Source organism: Falco punctatus (assembly GCF_963210335.1).
Source record: "Falco punctatus genome assembly, chromosome: 7".
Classification (NCBI taxonomy): Eukaryota; Metazoa; Chordata; class Aves; order Falconiformes; family Falconidae; genus Falco; species Falco punctatus.
This window is the reverse complement of record NC_137587.1, coordinates 10,974,700-10,999,736: the sequence shown is the minus strand read 5'-3', so window position 1 is coordinate 10,999,736 and position 25,037 is coordinate 10,974,700. Positions and strand designations below refer to the sequence as shown.

Genomic DNA, 25,037 nt, shown 5'->3' with positions numbered 1-25,037 from the left:
GAAGTACAAAAAAAAAGTTTTGTGTGTGGAAAAGAATCCTGCAGAAAATGCCGTGTGTGGGAAGTGATCCTTCCTAGCACCTGCATGCCCCCTCCGAACCGAGGGCTGAGCTAGCTGGAGTATGTTATGAGAGTGATACACAGATGATCAGTAAGCTCTTTGCTTGGCATCCCTTTTTCATTATGCTGCCATTTTAGAGAAATGTTTTTATAGCCTCTGCTTGATTTTCCATCAGATCCCTCCCTCCCTGTGAATCCTCCCTTCCTGCTTCCTACAGAATGTGGCCAGCTGGTTACTGCTAAATTTAAATAAAGATGTGCTACTTGTAACTCTCTTTGCTTCATCCACACAATATTACTAGCCTAACTCAGCTAGCAAGGAGTACTTCTATTTTGATGGGGACAGGGACTGTAAGCCCGAATGAAGGTCAATGAAGGCTGTTGCATAGATAGATAATGCTGACGGAGTGCTCTAACCGGTTTTCTGCAAGAAAGTGCTGATTCAGTGGAATTGGGTCATTTGTGGGGTACATGTGAATTTTGCTCAGTATGCGGAAGCACAGTGGGACATTAAAACTGGGTGCCCAGTGGAGGTCTGCTGCCCAGGGCAGCTCCGTGAGCAGCAGTGAAGCACAGCCCAGGTCCCCATCAGCGCCATAATGCTGCCATGCTGATACACAACAAAACACCCGGCATCTCCTGTGAAATGGAAATCCTCCTTTCTAGTCAGCTCTAATTACAAACAGCATACCATGTTTAAATAACCAATAAAATAGGGCATCAACAAAGAAGCTGCTCTTTGCATCTCTGAGATTCATACAGCATCCAAGAGCTCAAACATCAAGGAGAAAACAGCAGGTAGCTTAACTCCCAAGATCTCTCCCCTGCTGTTGTTATCATTGACAATGAAGGCAGTGTTGTAAGTGCAGAGTGCAATGGACAATTCATGCACTTACTGTATCTTGCACTCTAGCTACAGGCGCGTGATTTTCTGAAGAAATGATGACAGGATCAAACATATTCTGGCAGATGCTCACAAAATCAGAGCCCCTTTCACTCAGTAAACGACCATAAAAATGCTTTGAAGATGACAATAAAAAGTTATTTAATCATGTTCAAAACAGAAGCACCTGCCAAGTCAATATATCATTTTTTACATGATTGGCTGGTACAGTGACAATAGCAAAAAATGCAAAGTGAGGCTGTTAGGAGCAGCTACTGGCCTGATTCTATAGTAGGCATAGCCTGATGGTGAACAGAGAGAGCAAGAGAAGAGGAAAGAAAAAGCAACAGACAGAATCATACATACATTTCCTCAGCCTCCTGATTTTTCAACTCTTTTTCCCAGCTGTTAGAAGGTGCCCTTGGGAACCTAGTCTGAAGACGTCTTTAGCAGCCCCCATTTTCTGTAAAGTTACTGCTAGAGAGGGAAAGGGCAGTGACCAAAAGGAGACCTGAGACAGCCTGGGTGATCTTCACGCTGCCAAGAAAGAGGGGAAATGGTGCTGGAGGGAGAGATGGAGATGTGGTACTGCAAACTACTAGGTGGGTGCTGTTAGAAATGGAGACACAGCGTCATGTGGCTGGGTGCAGGTTTATTGAGCAGCCCAGGAGAGCCAGTACCTGCCATCAGCAGTGTGGGTTGCGGGGCTGCATCGTGCAACACAGAAGAGCCCGTGCTGTTGTTCAGCCCCACCGCTACCCTCAAAGCTGCCTCTACTCCAAATTCAGCAACTCCTCTAGACCAGCCACTGACCTGTGAGCTGGCATATGCAATCGTAGCACTGAAGAGCTTTCCAGCTATACCTGGTGTGGTTCAAAACCACCTGTGTGATACTGATCGGTGGAGGTCTTTCAGTGCTCTTGATCAGCTGGAATTAATGTAGCCCAAGGGTGATGTTAATTTACATGGGTTGATGACAGAGGCTGTTCTGGCATCTGAAGTCCAGCAGGGTGGCAAATTTAGATGTCCAGGTTTTAAGGTCAAAAGGGCTTGTTCTGACCAAGCACTGTCACCTCTAATACAATATGAGCCCTGTGGATCTCTGGGTTTAATTCTCAACACAAGGCCAACACGTATGATTAAACTAGAACATTTTTGTTCAAATATCCCATTAAAATTTTTCAGAGTCAGGGAATTTGACACCAAGCTCTGGTAAAAATGGCTAATTATTCTCGCTGATTAGGAGTCATGCCAGACTTCAGACTAGGTTTTTGGACCTCATTAAGCTTTGCTAGCTAAATCGAAGAGCCTTTTATGACCAAATTTATGTTTACTGTGTGAGTGCTTTAACTTCGGTTGTTTCTCCAGCCTCTTTGGTAAGCTAGAATAGGCAGGTCACTTAACCCAGCCCTCACTCCACAGGATGATTGCCAAGCCTTTACCTTCCCTGCAGTGTTTGCACCATGGCTCTTGAGTACTTCAACATCTTTCTTAAAATATAGGCACCAGCACAGTATTCCTGCAGCAGCTTGGAATTTCTGCGTGCCAAAAATTCAACTCTCTCTGGCCAAAGGAACATTTAAAACTCAAGTACTCAAATCTGAAAGCAATATAAACTCTAGAATACTTTGAAGTATATGTTCTATAAAGTGTGGAGTTAGTTTTCAGTAGCCAAATTTGAATAGATAAACGTTAAAGTAATCACAAACATACACTGTTTGTGCTGTGAAAACTTGTGGCTTAACTGGGTCTGAAGGTTACTCAGTGGTAAAATTAGTTGCTCAAGATTGTTATATAAGACATGAGTGAAGTAAATGGAGTGCTATATTACTGGTTTAAAAAGAAAAAATGAGAAAGGGAAGAATATTAACACAAGCTCAACCTTCAGTAGAAGGCAAGTAAACCAGGCACAGGGGAAATACTTGTGGTGATGAAGGCAGAACTTCAGTGCTGAAGACACAGGCAACAGCATTGGTGCGGCATCCTGAGGCCAATGTAGCAGAGGTAAAAGGAAAGAGTCAAGGGAAGACCTAAGTAGGAGCGGTTATGTCCTGTATGTGCAAACAGCGCAGAAGGACATTTGGTAATACGGTGCTCTCAGAAAGCAACTGGGAAATAGAAGAGATCGGGAGGAGCCCCCAGCCAGTACCCAGCCAGCAGCAGCAGATGCATTTTCTGAAGTGTGATGGCAAAGCAATCATCACAGATGATACTTTATTTCGCAGAGAGCAGATGTGTCCAATTAGGAGCTCTACGTGAATGCACACAAACAACAGAAAGACGCAAATCAACAGCTTCCAGAAAAGCACTGCACTAGCTACTGGGCACCTTTCCATACTGGGCTGCAGCCTTTTCAGGGAAGTTTACTTTGCCTGGCAATTTTGGAAAGTCATGAGCATATGGGGTAGGTGTAGAGGATATCCAAGGTGGGGTACAAACCTTGACGAATGGCTACAGAAAGACAACAGTAGTAGAAAAAAGAAGTAAAAGGCTTTATACAGGTTTTATGAAGAAAACAGTTAACACAAACAGTCACATGTCTAAGCAAAAATACAACAGATGGCAGTGATCTTCAGTCATTTTCCATAGTATTCATATATGGAGAAGTAGCAGTAGCACATTTTCTTCTCAATTGCCCTTTTATCAAAGCTAAAGAAAGACATGATTTACTGAAATACATGTAATGCATATGGGGTAAGACATGGAAACACCCCAACATAGCAACAGTATCCTAAAATTTGACTATATAATTCATTTTTAATTACAGAAATCAATCAATTTTATAAAAATAACAATTTTTTTCTTTCTCTCCAGATCAGTATTTTCTATATATTTTAAGTGGCTATATTTATGATTTAGTAAAATCATGATTAGTGTTGAACATCATAATGTCATTAACTTAGCACCAAATCTCCCACCCACCCACAACAGGAAAATAAGGAGGCAAGAGGAAAACTGCATTCCCAGCATACAAAGTCTGATATTTCCTGCCAACAAATATTGCAAAGCAAAATACTGTGGCTGTTGGGAATGTCAAGAAATCATTGTTGTCCTTAGGGACACTATGAAGTAGTGAGCAGGACTGTCCTGCATGTCAGATGCCACGGGGGAATCTGGCTGACTGCTTGAAGGCAGAATGGACAGCCCCATGGAAAGGCACCCTCCATGCTCCAGACCTGACGAGGAGATTTATGCTTTTCATTGTTGCTGCTGGTCTGTCTGCATCTTCTTGTTGTTTCTCTCTGTTCCTTTTCTCTTTTAAAGTATTCCTCATCCATAGCCAAATTCTGCCAGATTCTGAAGAGGATATCTAACTCCCAAGTTTAAGCATTAGATGGAACAAAGGCTTGTGAAGAAGTAACTGACATGACATTGTCTCTAAATGACTTGATCTCCTTTTGTTCAGGAAGATAGTCTGAGGCCCGTGGGTGTCTGAAATGGACTCATTCTCCATATTGGTCCTGAATATAAAGAAAAGTATAGCTCTGTTCTGGAGAAAGGTGTCCCAGTTTTTGCTTGGGAGACCTATCTTTGGAGGGTACATTTCCAATACACTTAATGACCTCTTTTAAATACAAGAGGACTGGAGAAAACAGGATGAAAACTGGTACGACTGCCAGCATCCTCAGTCTGTGGAGCTGGTTGCCTTCACTGTTTAGAATGCAATTGTAAGCCTGAATATGATGAAAAGTAATCCTGATCTCATAGCTCAGTAATCTGTGCTTAGTGGCAGGCAGGGATCTCTTATCCCTGTTAAATCCTTTAGATGTGTAAGTGATTTTTTTTATCATATTAATGATGTTAGTTACTGCTGATCTGAGCTACTCTGCTCCTGTGTGATACTTGAGCAGAGCTTTATGCTTGAGGAGCACAAAGCAACTTCTCTGACATGGGCAACTCTGCATCCACTGCCGGCTTTCCCACAGGAAGTTCTCTTTTAACTTAGAGGAGTTAGAAGCCTCCTAGAAGTTACGTGAGGTACCTGGGGTCCTTCTGTCATTGCGTGGCACTTGACTGTCTGATTTTTTTTTTTAATGTCAAGTAGATGGAGTGGAGTCTTTGCTTTGCAATTCCTTGGTCATGGCAGGAATTATGGAAAGAGTGCACTACCTGATGGCAAATATGCATGGGACTGGACCAGTGCTCAAGGGCTGGAAGCACCAGCTGAGGAAAAGGAAAATGTGCTATCTAGGCTTTTGATGAAAGAGCTGAGTGCCATTCGTAAGGCTCAGAAACTCCCATTCCTTGTATCCCTGCTGTTCCCATCTTTTCAAGAAGCGGCAGTTATCAAGTGTTTGAGTCCAGGAAGACACCACCTTCATCAGTGACCTTGGGCTTGCAAAGGGCACTGAGTGCAGGGAGAGCCAAGCCTGTGCTCCTCCACAGGTAGTGCTGGGCACCCCTGGTTTCTGAAAGTGAGCTTACTGCCCCCCTCCAGCATCAGCTGACCTCCACCAGGGCTGGAAGGCTTACTCCTACACAGTGCTACGAAGTAGGAGGGGCTGAAAAGCCCAAAAAGTTTCCACAGACCTAACTCACACTTAGTTAACAGCAGAGTCCAGATGGGTTATTAACCCAGACACACATACCGCAAGGCTGCCAGGAGCCTTTTCTAAGTCAGTGATAAGAGAATTTATTTTGATTTGTGGCTGAGTTCTGCTTGGGAGGTGATGTTTTTCATCTGCTTCAATTTTTAAAATGCATGCTGTGTACCCAAAGACTAATGATGGGCATGCATTGGCAGGGGCACACTCAACTCATTCATAAATTATTGCTAAGAAGCTCGATGATATGCCTTTTCAGAACTGTTGCCCATTTTTTTGGAGGCAGCCTAGTGATTTGTTGTAATGCCTTAGTTCTGAGTTAACAAACATGTGCCCAGGGGCTCCCACTGAAGCAGGGCTGGGCCTTTGCAAAGTCAATAGTTTATTTACTGACTAAGAATAAAGCACCGGGGAAGATGTTTGAAGATGTTAGCAATGCTTTTCATTAGCTGAAGATGGCATTTAGGTCTTGATCATGGCATGTTTATTCATTAGCTTCAGTGAAATCACAGGCCTGTTTGCAGGGTGAAAGTAACAGCGAGACCTGGTGGGGCAAAAGAAAGGGAGAAAAGGCAGAGATTGTGTGTGCATTCACCCCTTTGAGTAGGAGGGAAAAAAACCCAAACCAATGGGGGTGATTTCGTGCCTTATTAAAAACCAAGCCAAAGTAACAGAAAATTCACTGAAAAGCAGTAAGTTTTTGCCTCAAAGCCATTATCAACGACATTTGTTAAGATGTATCTCCTAGATGCAGCTTAACCACTGGTAAGGTTAACAAATCAATTTTCCTCGCTAAATACACTTAAAGTTTAGATGGATTGATTCGTTTCTGCCGGGAAAAATAATATTTTCGGTCCCACCCTATCTTCTTCACAAGACTTTGCTGGAAATCTCCATAGCTTATTGAATTGACTCGTTAGTTAATACATTTTTCTTTCTACTTGGATGTATCAAATGAAGGGGACTGCTTTGCTCAGTACTTGAACCTGACTCTGTCACCCATCCTGCACCACTGTTGTGGTGGCTTCCCCTCAGCCTGCAAGGGCACTGCTTCAGCCTTTGCTGGTGCCCAAGAATGGCACCTTTCCTATTCCCTGCGTTTGGTAAAAGGCAACGCTCATAAACCGCACATTTTGCATCAAGAAACCTGCACCGGGGGACATTGCAGTCGGTGAGGAGAGGAAATCCCTGCAGCCTGGGACTGGGAAGGGAAGGGACACCCTAGCATCCTCTGTCATGGCCCGTACAAACAATAGCAGATAAAAGCAATAATGTAATGAAGACCTCCTATTTTACAGATCCTTCCTATGGCCATGTGTGGGCTCCAGGACAGGAGAACAGTCCAGATAACCAAGGAACCAGGGAGGGAGCCTTCCGGGTGGGATGCTTCCAAACCCTCGGCAAGCTGCCGGAGGGTAGATTTGGGCTGAGGAGGGGTCTTCTCCTCTTGTCTTTGTTTCCATTTCTAATGACTATGTCACACAATTTCCACTGCTGAGCCTGCTGCATAGCTGGGTCGCAAAGAGTTAAAATGGAGAGCAGCATGTGCACTTTTAAAACTATATGCGACAAAGTCCATTGCTCGAAGCCCGGGTCCCTTCTCCCTCAGCCCCTCCCCAGCTTCCACCAATCATTTATTATAAAGGGGTTTTATGATACAAATTTGATAATCTCCTATACACATTGGCACTGTTCTAATTGGAGTTGTAAGCCCATAAAATTCAAGCCCTTTGTTTTCATGAAGGCCACAAGGTTTTAAAAGGTACTATTGTACCGCCTAAAACCCATAAAATTGTCACTAGGGACTGATTAAACAGTCCTGAATTGAAACAGTGCGGATTTTGTCTAGGTCCTTTTCATGCACAACAATGCTCTTTTCAGCCCCCAAGACAAAAGGAGGTTTAAGGAGCGATTCTCTGGGAGATTCTTCTAAGATAACCCCATCCATATGGGAGACAAGGTGGCCAGCAGCTGAGACGGAAAAAAAAAAAAAAAAGAGAGAGAGAGAAGAAAAAAAAGAAAAAAAAAGATTTCGGATGGCAGGAGGAAAAATAAAGGAGGGGGGGGAGGGGGATACAACAACAGGGAAAAAAAAAACAGGTGACACAGAGGCTGTATTTTTCCCTGGGTCCTTCCCGCACATCCCAGAAGCCTGGTCCACCCTGCATGGCCCCCTTGGCACATGGCCCCCTACCCAAGCAGGGAAGAGGATGCAGGTGGGAGGACCGGCGTCGCTCCATCCGACCCGCCCTGCCCTGCCCGGGCTCATCCTGCTCACGGAGGCCGCCCCACCCCGGTGGAGGGGCCGCAGGGCTGGGGGGCAGCGGGGCCGTGCTGCCATCGCGGTCCCGCTCCCCGGGGGTTCCCCGGGATGTGTAGACAGCACCACACATCCCAGGGGCACAGCTGGTCCGAAGTAGCCTCCTTCCAGAGAATAAAAAAAAAAAAGACCCCAAACATCTTCTGCGGGTCCCTTTCGCCCGACAGCCGTTCCTCGGCGGGCAGGCTAAAATGCATCTGTCCCCGGGGTGTCTCCGCCCCCAGATATTCCCTCCGCGTTCCTGATCCGCGGCTCCCGTCGGAAGGGAGGCAACCGGTGTAGTCTACATTTCATAGAGCTAGGGTTGGTTCGGTTTTGTTATTGTTGGTTTTGGGGGTTATTTTTCGCGGGGGAAGGGGGTGGGAGTGTCCCCATTGGCGGTTACCAGGACAATGATATGATATTTTTACTCGCAAATTAATAAAATCGACAGTTCATCACAGCGGTTCAGAACATCATTCCCTAGGCGTTCAAAGGCATCACTACGTCCTCTTGGCTACCCTTCTCTAGCCCGCCTTCGGAGCAGGCACAGACCAAGGGGAAGGCTGGCTTAACTCGGGGCGCTGCCTCAGCGGCTCCAGAAAAGACGGGACGGCCCGGCGGCCCTGCCCGGCGCTGCGGGACCGGGGGGACCCGGGGAAGCCGCCGGGGTCCCGGCCGGCGCGGGCATCGCCGCAAAGCCGGGCAGCCTCCGGGGGCGGGGGGGCTCGGGCTCCCGCCTCCCGTCAGAGGTACCACCAGGCTCACCGGGAGATGCTCGCAGCAAACTTTATTCGCCGTTTACCGGCGCACGTGGGTAAAATAAACGAACTCGGAAGTGAAATGCCGCCGGCGCAATCGAAGCAAGTGTTTAAGCTTTATGGCACGGGAGGTAATCCCAGGAAAAAGCCCCAGTAGTCAAAAATACACTCCGCCGCCGGGAAAATTTTATTTGCCAAAAATCATTTTATTAGTCACCGGAAGAATTAGCTACTTCAAAATAAATGGGGTGGCTAGGATTAATGGTTTTTGTGTTTTTTTTAACAAGGGATCTCTCGAGAAGGAGCAGGAGGAGCGGAGGTTTTACGACGTTGGAGCCGCGCCCGGCCTCGGCGCCCTCGGCCGAGCCCGGCGGAGAGGAGGGCGGCTCGGGTCAGCCCCCTCCTGCCCGCCGCCCCCCGCGCCTGCCCGCTGCCCGGCCCGCCCCGCCCGGCCGCCGCGGTGCCCCGGCGCGCCCCGGCGCCCTCCCCGCGGTACGGGCCGCGGCTGGGGCGGGCGTCCCCGCGCCCGTGGGGTGAGTCCGGCCCCGCAGGGCGAAGCGCCGCTGTCACCACCCCCAGGAGACGACGGCGGGGTGCGCTAAGTGCTGGTAAGCGGGGAAGACGCCGAGGGCGGCGGAGGCGGGCGGGCAGGCGCGGTAGCCCTGCAGGGCGAGGGCGGCCTGGGCGCTGCAGCCCGCCAGGGCGCAGCCCAGCTTGGGGGGGGCGGCGGGCGGCGGGGGGCTGGCGGGGCAGCCGCGGCAGGGCTCCCCGTCCCGCACCAGCACCGGCACCACCACCCGGCGCAGCAGGGCGGGCGGGCGCGGCGGGGGGCTGCCGGGGCCCTCGCTCCTCGCCCGCTTCATCTTGTAGCGGTGGTTTTGGAACCAGATCTTCACCTGGGTGGGGGTGAGGCTGAGCAGCCGCGCCAGCTGCTCCCGCTCCGGCGCCGAGAGGTACCGCTGCTGCCGGAACCGCCGCTCCAGCTCCAGCGTCTGCGCCTTGGAGAAGAGCACCCGCCGCTTCTTCTTCTTCTCCTCGGCCTCCGAGCCGCGGGCGGGGAGCGACCTTTGGGTGGAGTCGGGCAAGCTCAGCTCCGGACCGCTCTCGTCGGAAGCTGGGGACAGCGAGGGGGTTAGAGAGAGGGGGCGGCAGGGGCCGGGGCGCGGGGCAGGCACCGAGGCGGCGGCGGGCCGTCGAGAGCCGAAACGCCGTCCGCAGGGAGAGCCCCGGCTGTTTGCCGGGCGGGATTAATCCCAACAGTCAACAAGAGCCGTGAGCTCACCCCCCGAATGCACTGAACAGCACCCACGGGCCGGAGCGTGCGGTCCCCCGCGGGGCAGCGGGGCCCGCTGCCCGTCCCCTTACGGGCACGGTGGCTTCGCCACGCGCAGCCCGGGGGCTTGCGGGCGGGTAGCGCTTGTGCTCGCCCGGTGACAAAACGTCATATCGGGCTGCCCGGTCCTTTCATTACTGCTTTCCTCCGGCCGTTCGATCGCCTTAATATTAACTCAACCCCATGGGGTTTCCGCATCCTTCCAAAGGACGCTCTGCCCCTGCGCACACACAGGGACGCTACACGCCGTGTATCTGCGGCACAGTTTAGGTGTGTGAGGCAGGACAAGGTGCTGCACAGCTGGGTTTGGAGCCGGAGCCGCTCTCCGCGGTGGCAGACGCGTGGGTCCAGGCGCCGCGGTAGCGCCGGCAGGCGAGGCACGGGCTGCGCCTTGGCTCGCCGCTGCGGTGCCTGGGCTGACCTGAAACCGCGCCGGCACAAAAGGGCAGGGTTGCTTGCAACAGTGAAACGGGAGGGGGGAGGGGGGGAAAGAAAACATAGCCAAACAAATAATAATAATAATTAAAAAAAAAAAAAAAAAAAAGATTCCGGGAAGCGAGCTTAAACGATAAGCGCAGAGAGACGGGCGGACACAGCCTGAGGTTTTGCTTCCTGCCATAGCTGGGAACATGCACAGACCCACGGAAAAAAAATAACCTTTTCTCTCTTAAGCTCGTGGCCAGGATGTTCCTGCTGTTTCATTGTTGCAATGCAGTAATATTCTATAAGATTCCCAGCCTGGATTCCCCCGATCCTGTAGGCTACACACGCTGGCGATTCGCTTCTTCGCATCTTCCCCAAAGGAAGAGGGGGAAACAAATAAAAGATAGCTGTGTGGAGATGGCGAATTCCTTCCGCTTCATACTCACAGGGATAGTGGTTTCTGTCTGTTTCTATCCACCCTCGGTACGGCGAGCCGCTGTAGTTCTCCGCTGAGTGGTGATGGTCAGAGGCTTGCTTTACGCTAATAGCATCCTGCTCTGGTAAATCCAAAATGCTCCTCACTGTAAAACTGATCCTGCCAGATGTGGCCATGGTAGGTTGTGCGCACACACCCCCAAAAAAATACCGTCCCAAAGCCCCGAACCCTCTCCCTTAAAAGCTGCGAGGAAAGAATTGCGCCCGGTTACTGGGGAATCTCCCGGCTCAAGAGGACCTTCCCTTCCATCGCCACCTAACCCCAAATATTAGTGTCGTTTACAGAGGTGTCCTGTTTATATAAACAGTCCTCCCCGCTGCAAACACTGCCTGCTTTCAAACCGTCCCTGTCTATAGGATGCTAAGTACCTGAATTAGTCAAGTGCTAAAGCCCTAATGGGAGTAGGTGTAGCCCCCCCTCCCGCCACCCCCATGAGAGAATAACCCGTTACCTCCCAAAGACAGCAGGAAACAGGCTTCATCATTACATATTCTGTCTGATTAGCCAAAAGTGGGGACAGATAATGGTAATTGTTAGCAGTGAATAACATCTTGGGTGGCATGTGGATGACCAACAACCACCCCCCTCCATCCGCCACCAAAGCCACCAGCGTCCCTTCTATCCGCAGACAAAGTGAATCCTCCCAGGACATCCGCAGAGCCTGCCGAGAGCCCCCTCCCCGCTTCTCCCTCTTTATTTCCCCCCTTCTCCCTTCTCTCTTTAAACCTGGGAGGAATTTAAGTCGTTATTTGTTTTATTTCCCAGGGCTGTTTGTCGTGCTACCTCCCATTCTCCCGCCTGTCATTGGCAGGCTGCCTACCCGCAACCGGGGACTTTTCACACCTCGGCTGAGCTCTCGGCTGGCGGGTGGGTGCGTTGAGGGCATGGCGTCTCGGGGTTTGGGGTGGGTTGTTTTTTTGTCTCTCCTGGGCACGGTGGATGGAAGGTGCACCTTTCTCTCGGGCAGGCTCAGGGCGTGAGCCTGACTGAGGCAAGGCGGGAAGCCCGACACACTCGGTCCATAAGCAGAAGCCGGCAGGAGGAATGCGGGAGATTATTTTTAGGACCGTTTTGCGTTGTACTAACCCAAGGAATATCCCCCTCGGGCGCTACGTGTGAGTGACTGAAACGATTCCAGCTGGGAGAGGGAGAAAAGATCAAACGCGGCGCGTTTGTTTACCCTCGCGTCTCCCGGCCCCGCCGAGCGCCGCTTCATCCGCCGACAGCGGCAGCGAAGGGGCCCGGAACCCCGGTCCCCCGGGGGAGGGGTGCAGGCAGCGGCCGGGCACGGCCCGGGCAGGTTCCCTCCGCGGGACAAGCGCCTCCGCGCAGCCCTGCCCCTCGTCCGTCCGCCCCCGCGAGGCTTTGCCCAGCCTCGATGGCCTCCGAGGACTTACTAAAAAAAAAAAAAAATGTGATGTAGAAGCAAGCATGAGCCGTTCAAACGCAAACCCTCAGCGGCAGGGGTGGCCGGTGGGCGCGCTTCCCGCGGGTCGCGCAGTCTGGGGGCGGCCGTGGGGGCCGCGGAGGCGGACGCGCTCCCCAGCCGCACGGCGCAGCGCCCGGCCCCGGCGCTTCCCGCCCGGTTCGCGGGAGGGACACGGGCCCCGTCTAGGAAACCAGTGGGAGGCGAGTCTGGCTGGCTGGAGGAAAGCCTGGAGGGACGGAGACACCCAGCCTCTCCCCAGCAGATCCGCTTCCCTTTGAACGCCGGCCGGAGCGCTCACGGCACAGCCCCGTCGGGCAAACGGCGTGCAACGCTGGGATGATGCGCTGGGCGCCGGGAAACAGAAACCCGGATACACACGGGGATACTCTTCTAGCCGGCCGCTTTGTTGGTTCAAATTTCCCTGTCCAAACAGACATCTATAAGCTATTGTGTATAGATTATATTTCTCCAGCCCCCCTCCCCTCCACCCCCCACCCCCCCCGCCCCGCTCCGAGTGCCGCTTCTGGAAGCAGTTACACTTAACGGGGAAAATGTCAATAGAGCAATAACGACAAGGGAGAGGCGAGATTTATATCGGCGAGATTTGTGGGCGAGATGAACGGGACACAAGGCACCGTTTGGCCAACTTCCCGCATATTTCTTCGGGACTGGACAGGCTCCATATAAACGATTCCCAGGCCGTGATTACTGCAGCCACCTATCAAGCGTGCCTGGTGACAGTAGTTATCTTCCCCGCTCCAAGCACAGCCTCCCAGCCGTCCTGGGTGGTCGGAGCGAGGGGAGCACAAATACATGCCAACTGCTAGGCCGTGAACAAAAGGGAAATGTAGCCCTATGTCCCGGACCTGTTGGAAGCATTTGTTCCAGTCAAGATTTTGCATTTGTTCAGATCTGGAATAATAGGTGATTGACGCCTTCCCACAATGTGCTTTAACTCTCCGGGATAAATCGGAGCTTGTTCCTTGTTGTCATGGTTTTCAATAGGGTTCAATGGGATTGAACCACTATCGACTCTGCTTTACGTCTCCGGCAGCCCCGTCCATACAAATTTATTAGTTATGTCTTTTTAAATGAGATTAAATTGAAACGACGTGGCCGTCCACGGCGGAGCGGCTCCTCCCGCGGTCGCCCTGGGGTGTGTGCCCCCCCCCGCCCCCGGCTGCCCGTGTCACCGCCGGGGCAGCCGGGGGGAGGTGGGCGCCGGCCCGGCCCCCCCGCCCCGCCAGGTACGGCCGCGCTCACCGGCCCCAGCCCGGCCGGCCCCGCGCTCCCGGAGGCCCCGCGGATGAACGAGACCGAAAAGTGCTTATTAATATCTTGACCCCGCGGGCAAATATTTGCTGAATGCCTGGGCCGGAGCGGAGTTTCGGGGGGGCGGCCAGGGGAGGGGCGGGGGCCGGGGTTCAGAGAGCCAAACTTCTACAGTACCCGAGGTGGCTCTTCAGAGGAGTTTGCCAAGGACACTCCGAAGAAAGTGCAAAAACTTTGCAAGGAAAAAAAGTCAGGGTGAGAGAAAGAGGGTCTACTTCAGTGACCTCTCTTAGCCTTTTAATCTATTTAACATCCTAAGCCCACACTGATGTGTAGAAATAAGTAAATGGTACTCTTCAAGCCTTAAGAGCTCTTCAGCATCAAATATTTGCACTTACTCTTAGAGTTTTTCTCAAATAGCGCAAGACGCATTCTCCTTGGACGAGCCGAGCTGTCTAAATATACCTACGCATTGTTATCTGCGGGAAATAGTTCGCTTCAAAGGGAGAACGTAATAACCTGAAATGTTTCATCTTTTGTTTTGCTTGGGACCGACTTGGATACTTTTCAGCTCTGGCTGCCCGGCCTTATTTCGGGGTTTGCCGGCCAGATTTCACCCACGGCACCCCGCACCGGCCGTCCGGGGGACGGCATCCTTTGACCGAGGGGTGGGTTTGCAGTTCACCCCCCCGCACAGGCCGCCCCGCCGTGCCCCCGCACCTCTGGTAACCCCGGGGTGCCACCGAGAGCCGCCTCTTCCCCCGACGGCACCCGCGGGGACGGGGCAGGCGTTTCTTCGGGGATGCTGCACGTACGCTGCAGCGCCCACGCGTGTGCTTCCCCAAGCAGAGGCGGTGGGGACCGCAGGGCCATCCTGTGGCAGGTGACACCCCACCCACGGCCAGCCCGTCTCCGTGGGCTCACGGGGTGAGGCCGTGGCCCTCTCCGTGGGCCCGAAGGGAACGGCTGCGTGTGGCCTGCCGCGCTGTCCCTCCAGCTAAATCCACAGAGCCGCTTCGGGTCCCCCGCGCGTTTAAATGAGGTTTCTCGCTTCCAAGGGGGTAAAGAAAAAAATACTTAAATTTAAAAATTTGGTTTAATTCCACGTTGTTCGCAGCACACTTTTCAGCCCGCTCGCCGACGGCCGTGCTTGGTGGCGGCTGATGTGAAACGGCAGGAAAACGAGGAGCCGAGGAAACGGGCCACGTCCCCGCAGAGGCCAGGGCCAAGCCCAGTGGGGGCGCGGTGGCCGTGGCCCTCCGTGGGGATGCGCGGCCGAGGCCACTCCCCCACCCGCGGAAGTAACGCTGCGGCGCGGACCGGGCTGCTCGCCCCCCGGCAAACCGGGGTCTTTGAGGAAGACGGCGGGGCTTCCAGCCCGAAATGTGGCCCGGCCCTTTTGGGATAGCCCCGTCCCGTCGGGGCTCCCGGCGAGCTCTTGCTCGGCTCTCCTCCTCACCGGCCCCCGCTGTTAAAAACACCTCCGACCACCTGAGAAAATAGCGGGTTTTCCACTCTCTCTCTTCTCCCCCCCACTTTTTTTTTTTTTTTTTTTTTTTTTTTTTTTTTGAATGGGTTCATTTATTCTGCTCAGTGGAGGATTGCAAAGCAGATTGACCAAATCGGTGTATGTGGGATGCAGAAATCGAGCATATGCCTGAAACAGTTGATTGTGTCTACACCTCGAGACAGAAGGAGAGGTGGGAAAAAAATACTCCACAACCAAAAACAACCGAAAAGATTTACATGGACAGAAGCGGCCGGCTGGCTCCGGCTGATGCAGCCCTGGCTTTGCGGAGGAGATGGAGCAGCCTGAGCCCCCACCGCCCTCTTGCCGGGGGCTTCCCGGCGGGGCTGCAGGGGAGCGCGTTTGCGGTGTGAGGTTAAATCCCTGGGATAAAAGCCACCCAGCCAACACACCTCGCCAGGCTCGCACCCAGGGGTCCCTTACCGACTGGGAACTGAGGCACAGAAAATGAGTGACTTGGCAAACATCACAAAAAAGCCCGTCCCAGAGCTGGCAAATGAACCCCTGCTGACTCAAAGCTTCCTTTCTCTAGATTTTAACATTCTCTGCGTTTAACTTTCTCTGGATTTTAACAATTTAACCTGTAGAAGAACATATCTGCAAGATAATTAAACTCAGTATATTGACTTTACTGAAAAGAAAACCTGACCTTACAAGATTCGATGTGAATTTTAGAATTGATCTTAAAACAGGCAAGATCCCACCTCTCTATAAAAACAAATAACCCCTTACTTCATTTTTCCAATAATGCACATTTCCATAATGTTACACCTTTTTCCTTCATCAACTCTTGATACTACTTGAAAGATACTACTTTCCCTCTGAGCAACTAACCAGCTTTGGACTTCGAATTTTACTATATGCTCCTCTTTGTCTCTTTGCTTTGCAACTGATGTTCATTACAGTACATTTTCTAATTAAGACAATATTGTGGAAGGTGTGGAATATTCTCTATAGGAAGAATTGGTTTCAAGATATTTCTGTATGTTGTATTTGTCTCTCTTTCTCTGTAGAATAATGTAATTTGCTTTTCCCACCTCCTAATACTCCTTAATAATCTACATCTTTTTCTGCAGTTCCTTTCTTTCTTCTTTTTGTGACTAGTCGCTAATGTAAGTACATACATACATTGACTTTAACCTATTAGGAACTTCAACAAACTTAAACTAAACTTCTTTCTTTCATGGACAGTTTTGAAGATTCTTATTCTCTGGTGTGCTAACTTCCATCCCACCCAAATCATGACCCCCTCTGCTATCACCCTTCTTTTGGTTTTACAGAGCTCATTAATTAAAAATAAATAATAATTATTAAATCTGATACGTGCAAAGCATGATATCTAAAGCTTAAACTTTCTCTGAAACCCTCAATTTTCTATTCTGCATTTAAACAAGAGACTTTACTTCTTGAAACAGGGATTACCCACAACAGTGGAGGATTCAGGATTGAGCTTTTCATTTGCTCTGTGTGATCATCCTGGAGGAATTATTTTGCAAATTGACTGCAAGAAAAGCAGCAAGGGACAAGCCCTCCCTGCTCTCTAAGTTGGTTTGAGATGAGCTTGTGCAGAGCCAAAATGGTGTGGACATGAGCAGGGCTGCCCAGCTGCCTGGGCTTTCTTTCCTTCCCTTGGGCTCCTTGGAGCTCAGCCCTCTGGAAAGGCTGAGGGGATGGGGCTTTTGCCTCTCTGTCAGCACACACTCTTGGGCAAGTGGGGAAGGGCCACTGGGCTTACCTGGGTCATGAAACTGCAGCAGTCCTTGTGGAGTACATCTCTGTACCTACCACTTTCCTTGCCCCGTTTTCATCCCACGCTCTCAGCCTGCATGGGGTGTACAGAGGGGCAGGAGCAAGTTCTAGCCAAGGAGCAAAGCATGCCCAGGCCAGGACATGCTCTTGGGCCCAGATTCAGCTGCTGTAGCTGGAGTGTGGGGCCCCTTCCCCTGCCTGTTATAACACATCTGTGCAAGATGCGCCTGCTCTGAGGTGTAGGTGGCACATCTGGAGCCCAGTAGCACTGACAACCTTGAAAGGGGCTGCCCCAGATACACCTAGTGTTTAGGCATCCAACCATCCTTTACTTCAGCGGGAATTAGGTACCTAAAGCCCGCTGAGAGTCTGGCCCTGCAACTGAAGTGGACAGTGCCAGAAAAACGGGGCGAAGGGTAAGAAAAAAGTCAAGTTCTTAAGCAGTTGTTGAGAAACGACAATAGAGGACAGGAGTGCCCCTGAGGGAAGCTGTCCTGTTCACCAGCGCCAGTGCCTGCGACAGACCTTCATAAAGACAAAAGTCATTTTGTGCTCTGGACAGCTCACAAGGGTATATATTTGATTTCAATATATAATTCTTCATCCCACACTATAAGACATCAATTACATTTTTAAGCAGTCATTAAATACTGATAAATACCCTCTATTGGTTAAATTCTATTGAATTCTGATGCATAATCTCTACTAGAGTAAAACTGACAGCCAAAGTTGCAAGACTTTTACAAGGTCCTTTTATTATTTTCATAAGGCATTATTTTCTTCCTCTGTCACATGTCAAGTCACCAAGAGGCAGCAGTGCTTTGGCTTAGGTACACACCGACTGACTGGTCATTACATATGCTGACTGGTGAGCAGGCTGCTGCGAAGATGCTCACTGTTAGTAAGACAGTAAGTTTGGCTTTTTCTCAAGCATTGGGTTTCCCAGACCTCCTGTGATAGTAACTGGTTTTGAAACTTCTGACCATTTATCAAATTTAGCTGAAGATTTTTTTTTTTTTTTTTTTTTTTTCAGATGGCAGGCAGGAAAAAAGACTGCATGACCCTTGAAGCACTTTGAGAAACTGGGCTAAAAAGGCAGTTGTAGCTCCCAACTACAAATGTTAAGGAAAAGGTGTCTCATGGCTGTTTCCAGAACTGAAAGATTTGCCCCAATACTGCAGGTAGAAAGACATGAGCACAAAAAGTGAATTTTAAAACTGCAGTCCATAGTTTCTTGTGGCTCTTGGGCTGAATTCTCTCATTTACACACTGTTGACTACAACCACCTTTAAAATGCTGTAACTCTGCTGACTTCACGAGTATTCAGCTGGGTAAAGAGCTGGTGGCTGGGACATGCCACACGGTAAGTGACAGACAGGCTCGGGCTGTGCGAGGGGTTACAGCAAGGAGTTCACAGGGGAGAGTCACTTCCAGTCCAGAGCAATAGAACTGGCTTTTATGTTTGACTGTACATGCACCAAAGCACAGATATAAATGTTCCCATTTCCAAATGTAACTGAAAATCTGCATCTGAACTTTTCAGCTTTGCCCTGACTCGATAATGAGCTGCTTTTTTGCTCCTGCAAATGCGTGTTGTAAAGCGGGCTGGCCCAAGTTTGTGCAGCAAGGAGCTATTGTTTATTTTCACATACAACAAACTTCCGAACTGAGAAGCAGCAAACTACATACATCTAACTTCATATATTTTATACATGGAAGTGCATGCATGCACTTTTAGTGCTAATTATTAATAATAATAATGGTCTTAAAACTCACAGTAGGTGATTCATGTTTTTTTCTTCCTCAGTGTCTGTCTCCACATCTCTCTTCTGGTTTTCTTCCCTTCTCTCAACCGATGATTTATCTCTTTTTTGCCTCCATTTTTCCCTCTTCACAGTTTCCATTTTAAAGCTTATTTGCAGTCATTTTCTGACAGTAATATCAAGTGCTGAACACACTCTACTATGAGAGGTTGCATTAAGAAGCCTGGAGAATGTGTGGTAATTCCTCCATCCTGCTGCAGTTTCTTAAATGCCATTAATAATCAAAACCAAGCAGCAAAGCTTTGAAAGATGCCCAAACAACCACAAGCTGGAATATTTTATTGTGAGACAATAGCTGAAAGTGTCTTTTCAGATATGACTTATTTTAAGCTTGTGATCAGAGTCTGGTGAAGTCAGCGGGCCTCATTCTGCTGTCATATTGTACTTTTGAATCCCCAAAGGGCAACAAGGATTCCAATGAGGCAGGTCTAGTTTGGGTCAGATGTAGAAATTTAGTCATTTATTTGAAACAGATGAAAATCAGTCTATGCAGCTACTTCTACATATAGTGAGAGTGCAAGTGTCTCCCCAAGTTATTTTTTAAAGGCTCTTTTGAGCAGTAGTTATCACAGTCTAACTTTAATAAGAGGGCAAGGTGATCTGAAGGAGCATGTGTCAGATGAGAATGGAGGAAGATGTGAAACCTAATTTTGGTTCTGCCACTTTCACCCCACATGGCTTTGCTTCTTTGATCCATTTCCTTGCCTATAAAATAGGGTCAGATTCTATTAAATCAGCTCATCCCATACAACTGCTGTGGTTGTACATGGTGTGACTGGTGAGTATCCATATAGTGCCTTAACCATATAAAATGCTGTCAAAAATTCTAAATAAATATTTGTATGAGATTGTGGGGACAGGTATTGCACAAAAGCTTCTGTGCTGCATTCTGGACTTGTGTGTGTGCCGTGCTTTTGTTCACTGAAGCTGTTTAAATGGCCGCAGTTCTTAAGGCAGAGAAGTTATGAATCATGCGTGGAAACAGCTGCTGCAAGAACGTTTCAAACGAAAAGTTGTTTGAGGGTTTTGCTCACCTGCAGACCCAGTGACATCATATTAAGTAACAGCTTCCAACATCTGACTGCTGAAGCTCTCATAAAAAATCCAGGAGCGATTTCTCATAAAGTTTTCAGCCAGGCAGTAACACTGTTAAAAAAGGAAAGAGTAATTTTTACTGACGGGCAGCAATTAACAACGTAGGGAAATCCAATTTGCTTTCACACCATTTCAGTCCCACTTGTCGGCACGCTCCTCTCCCAGTACAGCTTCGTGCCCGCGCCCAGCGGCTCAGCGCATGACCTGCTGCCTTGTGAGAAATTAATGTTTATGAATACTCACAGACGTACTTTTGGAGGTTTTTGACTTTGAGTGGACTTGTGTGATGATTCAGAGTCATGTACTCGCCTCGAGGTTACTGTGGGCAGGGGCAGTGTGTGCTGCAGAGCAGTTTGAATCCCTGCGGATGCAGAAGCATCAGTCTGTGTCTGCCTCTCATCCCACAAAACCAGCCAGCACATCCCTGAGCAGGCTTGTCAGAGAAGGAGCTCACTGAGGCATCAGACAAATCCTGAACACACAGGCTCCATGAAAAAGGGAGGACAGAAAGCCAAGGGGCTGGGAGAACACCCAGTAACTACCAGTGAATAAATGACCGCTGGCCCTTCCCATCCCTGCCCTCCTTTCCAAGCTGATCCCAGAGTAAGGTTGTCCACCAGCTGTTTTCTTTAGGACTGTGTAGTCAGCTCCATACGTACAGTTTTAAACTCAGCTGAATCATCTTAGAAGTTCTCTGTTGATTGATTGGGTGCTGACACCCTTCCTAAATTAAAATACTTGGAATTAATAACTCCAGCCATCTTGTCTGTGCTAATCTCTCAGCTTTTTTCAGGGCAAATACTAACCACTTTAAATACCCAGTGGTCAGTTGTGTTAGTCAGAGCAGTTCACTCTTTGGGTACTGCAGCTAAGCGAGTGCTCTCACTGAAATTCCAAAAGTTATGATATTCCCCAGATCAAGTTTGGGAATATCCCTTCCTGCCTCCAGTCTTGGGCATTAGATTAATATAAAAAACAGTTCCAAGATTTTCTCCCTCATATTGCAGTGCTTAAGCCTACTGACAGGAAGGAAGAACAGTGGATGATTAATTTTAAAACAAAACATTCCTGCCAGCCCTCTGCAGCTAAATGGAAGTTGTGGTGACTGAGGCATTTATGGAGAATATTTCAAAGTGAGATATATTTATCCCATGACAACACTCTATTACCATGACATTTTGTGGTATACCTTTAATAATGAGTAACCTTTGTATAATAGTTTTCATATGATGGAATTTGTTGCATCAGTGAAACAAAGCTACTTTACTATTTCTGGAGCAGACACATTCCAACCTTTTTTTTTAAATAATATGATTTTTTCCCCTCTTCTTCATCCAGACAGTGAAAACATCCATTGATTAACAATACAGTTAAAATTCCAGCTCGTATAAATTATCTGCATTATGCCTGACATCAAACAGATTTATAGAACCTAGAGTAATGATTAATAATAATGGCTTTAGAAGGATGACTTCTTCTGTGAATTCTGATCTGTTGCATTGATTTACTAGGCATTTAAAGTTAAACACTCAACATAAGATTGCATGATCCATACTTAATTTGATAAACATTTTATGTTTCTTTACAGCAGCAGCAGCTGGTTTATTTTATGTATTTAATCAAAGAAGTGCTTTGTAAAGCTGTGCTGTGCTCTGGTCCATTAATAAGTGTTTTCTGTAGAGTAGGAAAAAGTTCAGCTGTGCTCACATAGCTACACTGTGCATGCTATCCTGCTGCACCACAGGGGGAATTACATTTGCAAACAGAAAATAAAAACAGAATGGCAAAGAGGGGAAAGAAAACACTCTTTTTAGTTCCTTGTCTTGCAGACACATCTCAAAACACAGCAGGGAAATAGCTGAAAAAATGGTGTTAGCAACAGCCCTTCAGAAATTGCAATGATTTGCATCCAGCTAACAGCCGATGCACACAACTGTATTTGGACTTTAACTGCAGGGAAGGTAGCAGTGCCAGTACTGTCAGGAGGCAGTGGGGCCACGTGCACAATGGCTGAAAGAGCGACCACCCAAAGTGACACATTTCAGAATTGAAGATGCACAGAGACCTGTATCAGTTGACCTCCGCCTGTGACCAGCGGCGTAAAGAGTCACTAACTCTGGAAGGTAACTTGGGCTCTGCCTTTCAATAGCTTTGTAAATCAGCATAAGCACCTTATAACGAAAGCAAAACTTTGGTAACCAAGTGCAACTGAGATGGGATTGCTGGGGGATTCCTCGGGGCAAACTTCTAGCAGCATGCAGAGTCCCAGCTGCTCTTTTTGTACAGTACCATCCCAAATGCCACACGGCAAACAAGCCAGACTGCTTGGAAGTATTACAGTGCTCAGTTTAAAAGCGTATATGTGCACCTTCTGATTGCTTAGGCCACCAAAATCAGGAGTCTCAGAATCTGCCATCAGGAGTTTTGAAACAGAGATGGAAAAACAGGGCAGAAGTCTCATTGGTACAGTGGCAGCAAGACAGTAAGAAGATGCAGTTTAACATGCACTAAATCAGATCTTAGGCTTCCCTGGACCCAGAATGATATTTTGTGCTTTGAGTGCTCCTAGGCTACCTTTTCACAAATAAATATTCGGCTTGGGATGCAGGGAAAAGATCCTGCTTCACTTAAACAGTGTTACAGTTTATTGGGTTTTTTTGGTCCTCAAAGGGTTTTCATTTGTTTGGATGTGACAGCTGTATTGCAGCTGCAGGCAGAATATTCTCTGTTTTTCTTTAGTGTCAACAGCAACATTTTTAGAAATTTCCTGGACTGCCTTGTTTGGCTCTTTTATTTCTTCCAGCTTTTATTTTATATAATTAATCTTTCTATGCAGAGTGTTTAAGTTTTTGTTCTTCCTGCCTCATTTTTGATCCTCATATCCTTTGTTTGGTCTTTCACTTGTGCAGTAACCACTACAGCAACATTTTCCCTTTTTGTCTTCCAGATCCAGAAACTCAGGCTCTGGAATTCGCCCATGACTAGCATGTGAATGTGTTACATTTTGGGTACCACATTCAGTGAAGGGGGGCCTGGCTCCATGCATCTTCAGATTATTCTTCTGCATCTCGAATAACTAATAATCTGAGTGACGCTAACTATAAAACATAGTAGCCAATACAGAATCAGAGCCTGGGGTTTTAGTCCATTGTGAAGAAGTAACACTTGCTGGCCAGCATGATCTCTAATATATTTTATTAGCATGACATAATTGCATTTATGCAAGGCGCCTATGCCAACTCAAACTCACCAAAATCAATATTGACTCATAAACTCTCAGTACTCTTCTAAATAAACTGAATGTCTTAAAAAAAAACCACTCCCACACCCCCAGCAGAAACAATAAGAAAGAAATAAAATGCAGGTAGGTGAAAGCCAGTGAGTGCTGAGATTTTTTTTTACACGAAGCCAGATCTAGAGCGTGCGTCTGTCTCCATAGCCCCACTGACTTTGCGGAGCTGCCCTGATTTAAACCAGTTAAGTAGCTGGCTCTAGCTGTTTCAGTCCTTCCTTTATTGCCTTACCATGCCAGGCTTATGGGACAGACAGGAGAAATGAAGGCTTACAACACTTGAAAATGAGCTGAAATTTTGCAGTGCTGGTTAAGTGTTTAACTGCTCGTCAAGGTTAACAATGTGTTTAGTGTGCACACATGAGGGAAATCTTAAACAAGTGGATTTACAGAAACAAGCCTCTGCTAGATTGAGAGTATAAAGGTCTATAGCTACAAGTTGGAAGATAATTGCTTGAAAACATTGCTATAAAAATAAACCATAAACCTCCATGACCAGCTTCAGATAATGTCATGGGAACAGGCTGCATGCCAAGAAACAGCAGGGAAGGTAAGAGCTAACGCTGGCTCCTCTGCGTCCAGCAGCACTCCAGCACGGACTGTCCACTCCCAGCCCAGCTGGATGCCCAAGTCAGGCTTGTCTGGCCAGAAAATGGCATCCTAAAATGGGAATAACAGAGAAGAGAATCAGGCACCACAGCATCTAGATTCTACAGCATCTTAGAGGAAGGATTGCTCTAAACAGAGTTTCCATCCTCAGATTTCAGAAAAAAACCTTGCTCCCTTTTCAATTTTTCTCTTCCCCTTCTTCTTCTTCTTCTTCTTCTTCTTCTTCTTCTTCTTTTCTTCTTCTTCTTCTTCTTCTTCTTCTTCTTCTTCTTCTTCTTCTTCTTCTTCTTCTTCTTCTTCTTCTTCTTCTTCCCTTCATGTCACATCTAACTATCCCATGTGACAGCTGACACATGGTGCCAGGTTACAGCTCCTTCAGTCTTCAATAATTCAGTTCCATAAACTTTGATGGAAAAATCTGCCTCATTGGCCCATCCCTACAGAGGTGTTTAGAGGTACATTTGTCATTAAGAAGGTATAATGACACTTGAGCTGGCAAAGGCAGTTTGTATTGGCATTTTGGGCATCAAATGGGGAATAACAACATAAAAACAGTTTGGCAACAGCCTGTAGGAGTTTGCCTCCAGAGCGTATTGGCAGTAGGTTATGTCCCTTCAGCTAGCGGACGGGATGCTGCCAGGACTTCCACTTTTTTCCTACCATCTTTTTGGCCTTTCAAAATTACTCACAATCCCTTTTCTCCCGGAAAGCAGTAAACGGCAAGTAAGCAGCATGGTTTCTGTGTCTGTAGGTTTGAACTTGTCTTCCTCTCCAGCTTCTTGCCTGGGACATAATCTGAGATATTTTTTAGCCTATTAAAAAAGAATCATTATAATTACTGTTCATCATCAGTATCTTTGAGGAGTTATACTGTTCAAATTTATATATTTACATCAGAAACAATGTATTACCCTCACTGTAACCTTTGTTTAAGGTCACTATGTAAGGAAATATTTTCAAGTATTTTCAACGTGGGTGTTTTTTTCAGGTATAATACAAAAAACCATGCTATAATGTTGCCCCTAAACATGAGGTAACTATAATCGTATTGCGATAGACAATGTGGCTTCTAAGATCCTTTTGGGAAATGATGTTCTGCAAACAAAAAATCTAGAAATTAACTTTATTTGAAAGCTGATTTTCTTTTATGTTCATATGATGTCAGGACTTGGGGCTTTAAAGGAAAAAGTCAAATTACTATAAACCTGTGAGACTCACCAACCCTGCAATGGCCTCATCCTTTGCTCTGACAATATAAAACGCCTTTCCAGGGCATCTGCATCGTGTTTGCATCTACTTTAACATACTTTGATGTTTATTGGCAAAGTGAGGCCCGTAGTTTAAATAAACAATCTGCACTTCTATCTTTTACAGTAATACAGTATCACATTTCAGCCTTGAAGAATAAACATTGTTCAGTGGGCTCCAATGAAAAGGTAGTG

General features: G+C 48.0%; 1 protein-coding gene and 1 long non-coding RNA gene across 2 annotated transcripts; one reads left to right on the top strand and one right to left on the bottom strand.

The window, feature by feature from the left end:
- Window positions 1–9,015: 9,015 nt before the first annotated feature.
- LOC308067316 lies at window positions 9,016–23,010 on the top strand. Its single transcript, XR_013929526.1, has 4 exons — window positions 9,016–9,154; window positions 17,810–18,139; window positions 21,651–21,817; window positions 22,642–23,010. It is a non-coding gene; the product is annotated as an uncharacterized lncRNA (long non-coding RNA).
- On the bottom strand, window positions 9,113–17,815 carry NKX2-8 (NK2 homeobox 8; the record flags this gene model as incomplete). Its single annotated transcript, XM_080395966.1, has 2 exons — window positions 10,749–17,815; window positions 9,113–9,660 (listed from the first exon to the last, which is right to left on the bottom strand). Exons 1-2 carry the CDS (start codon window positions 10,912–10,914, stop codon window positions 9,113–9,115), a joined length of 714 nt encoding a protein of 237 aa, XP_080252092.1. The 5' UTR covers window positions 10,915–17,815.
- Window positions 23,011–25,037: the final 2,027 nt, after the last annotated feature.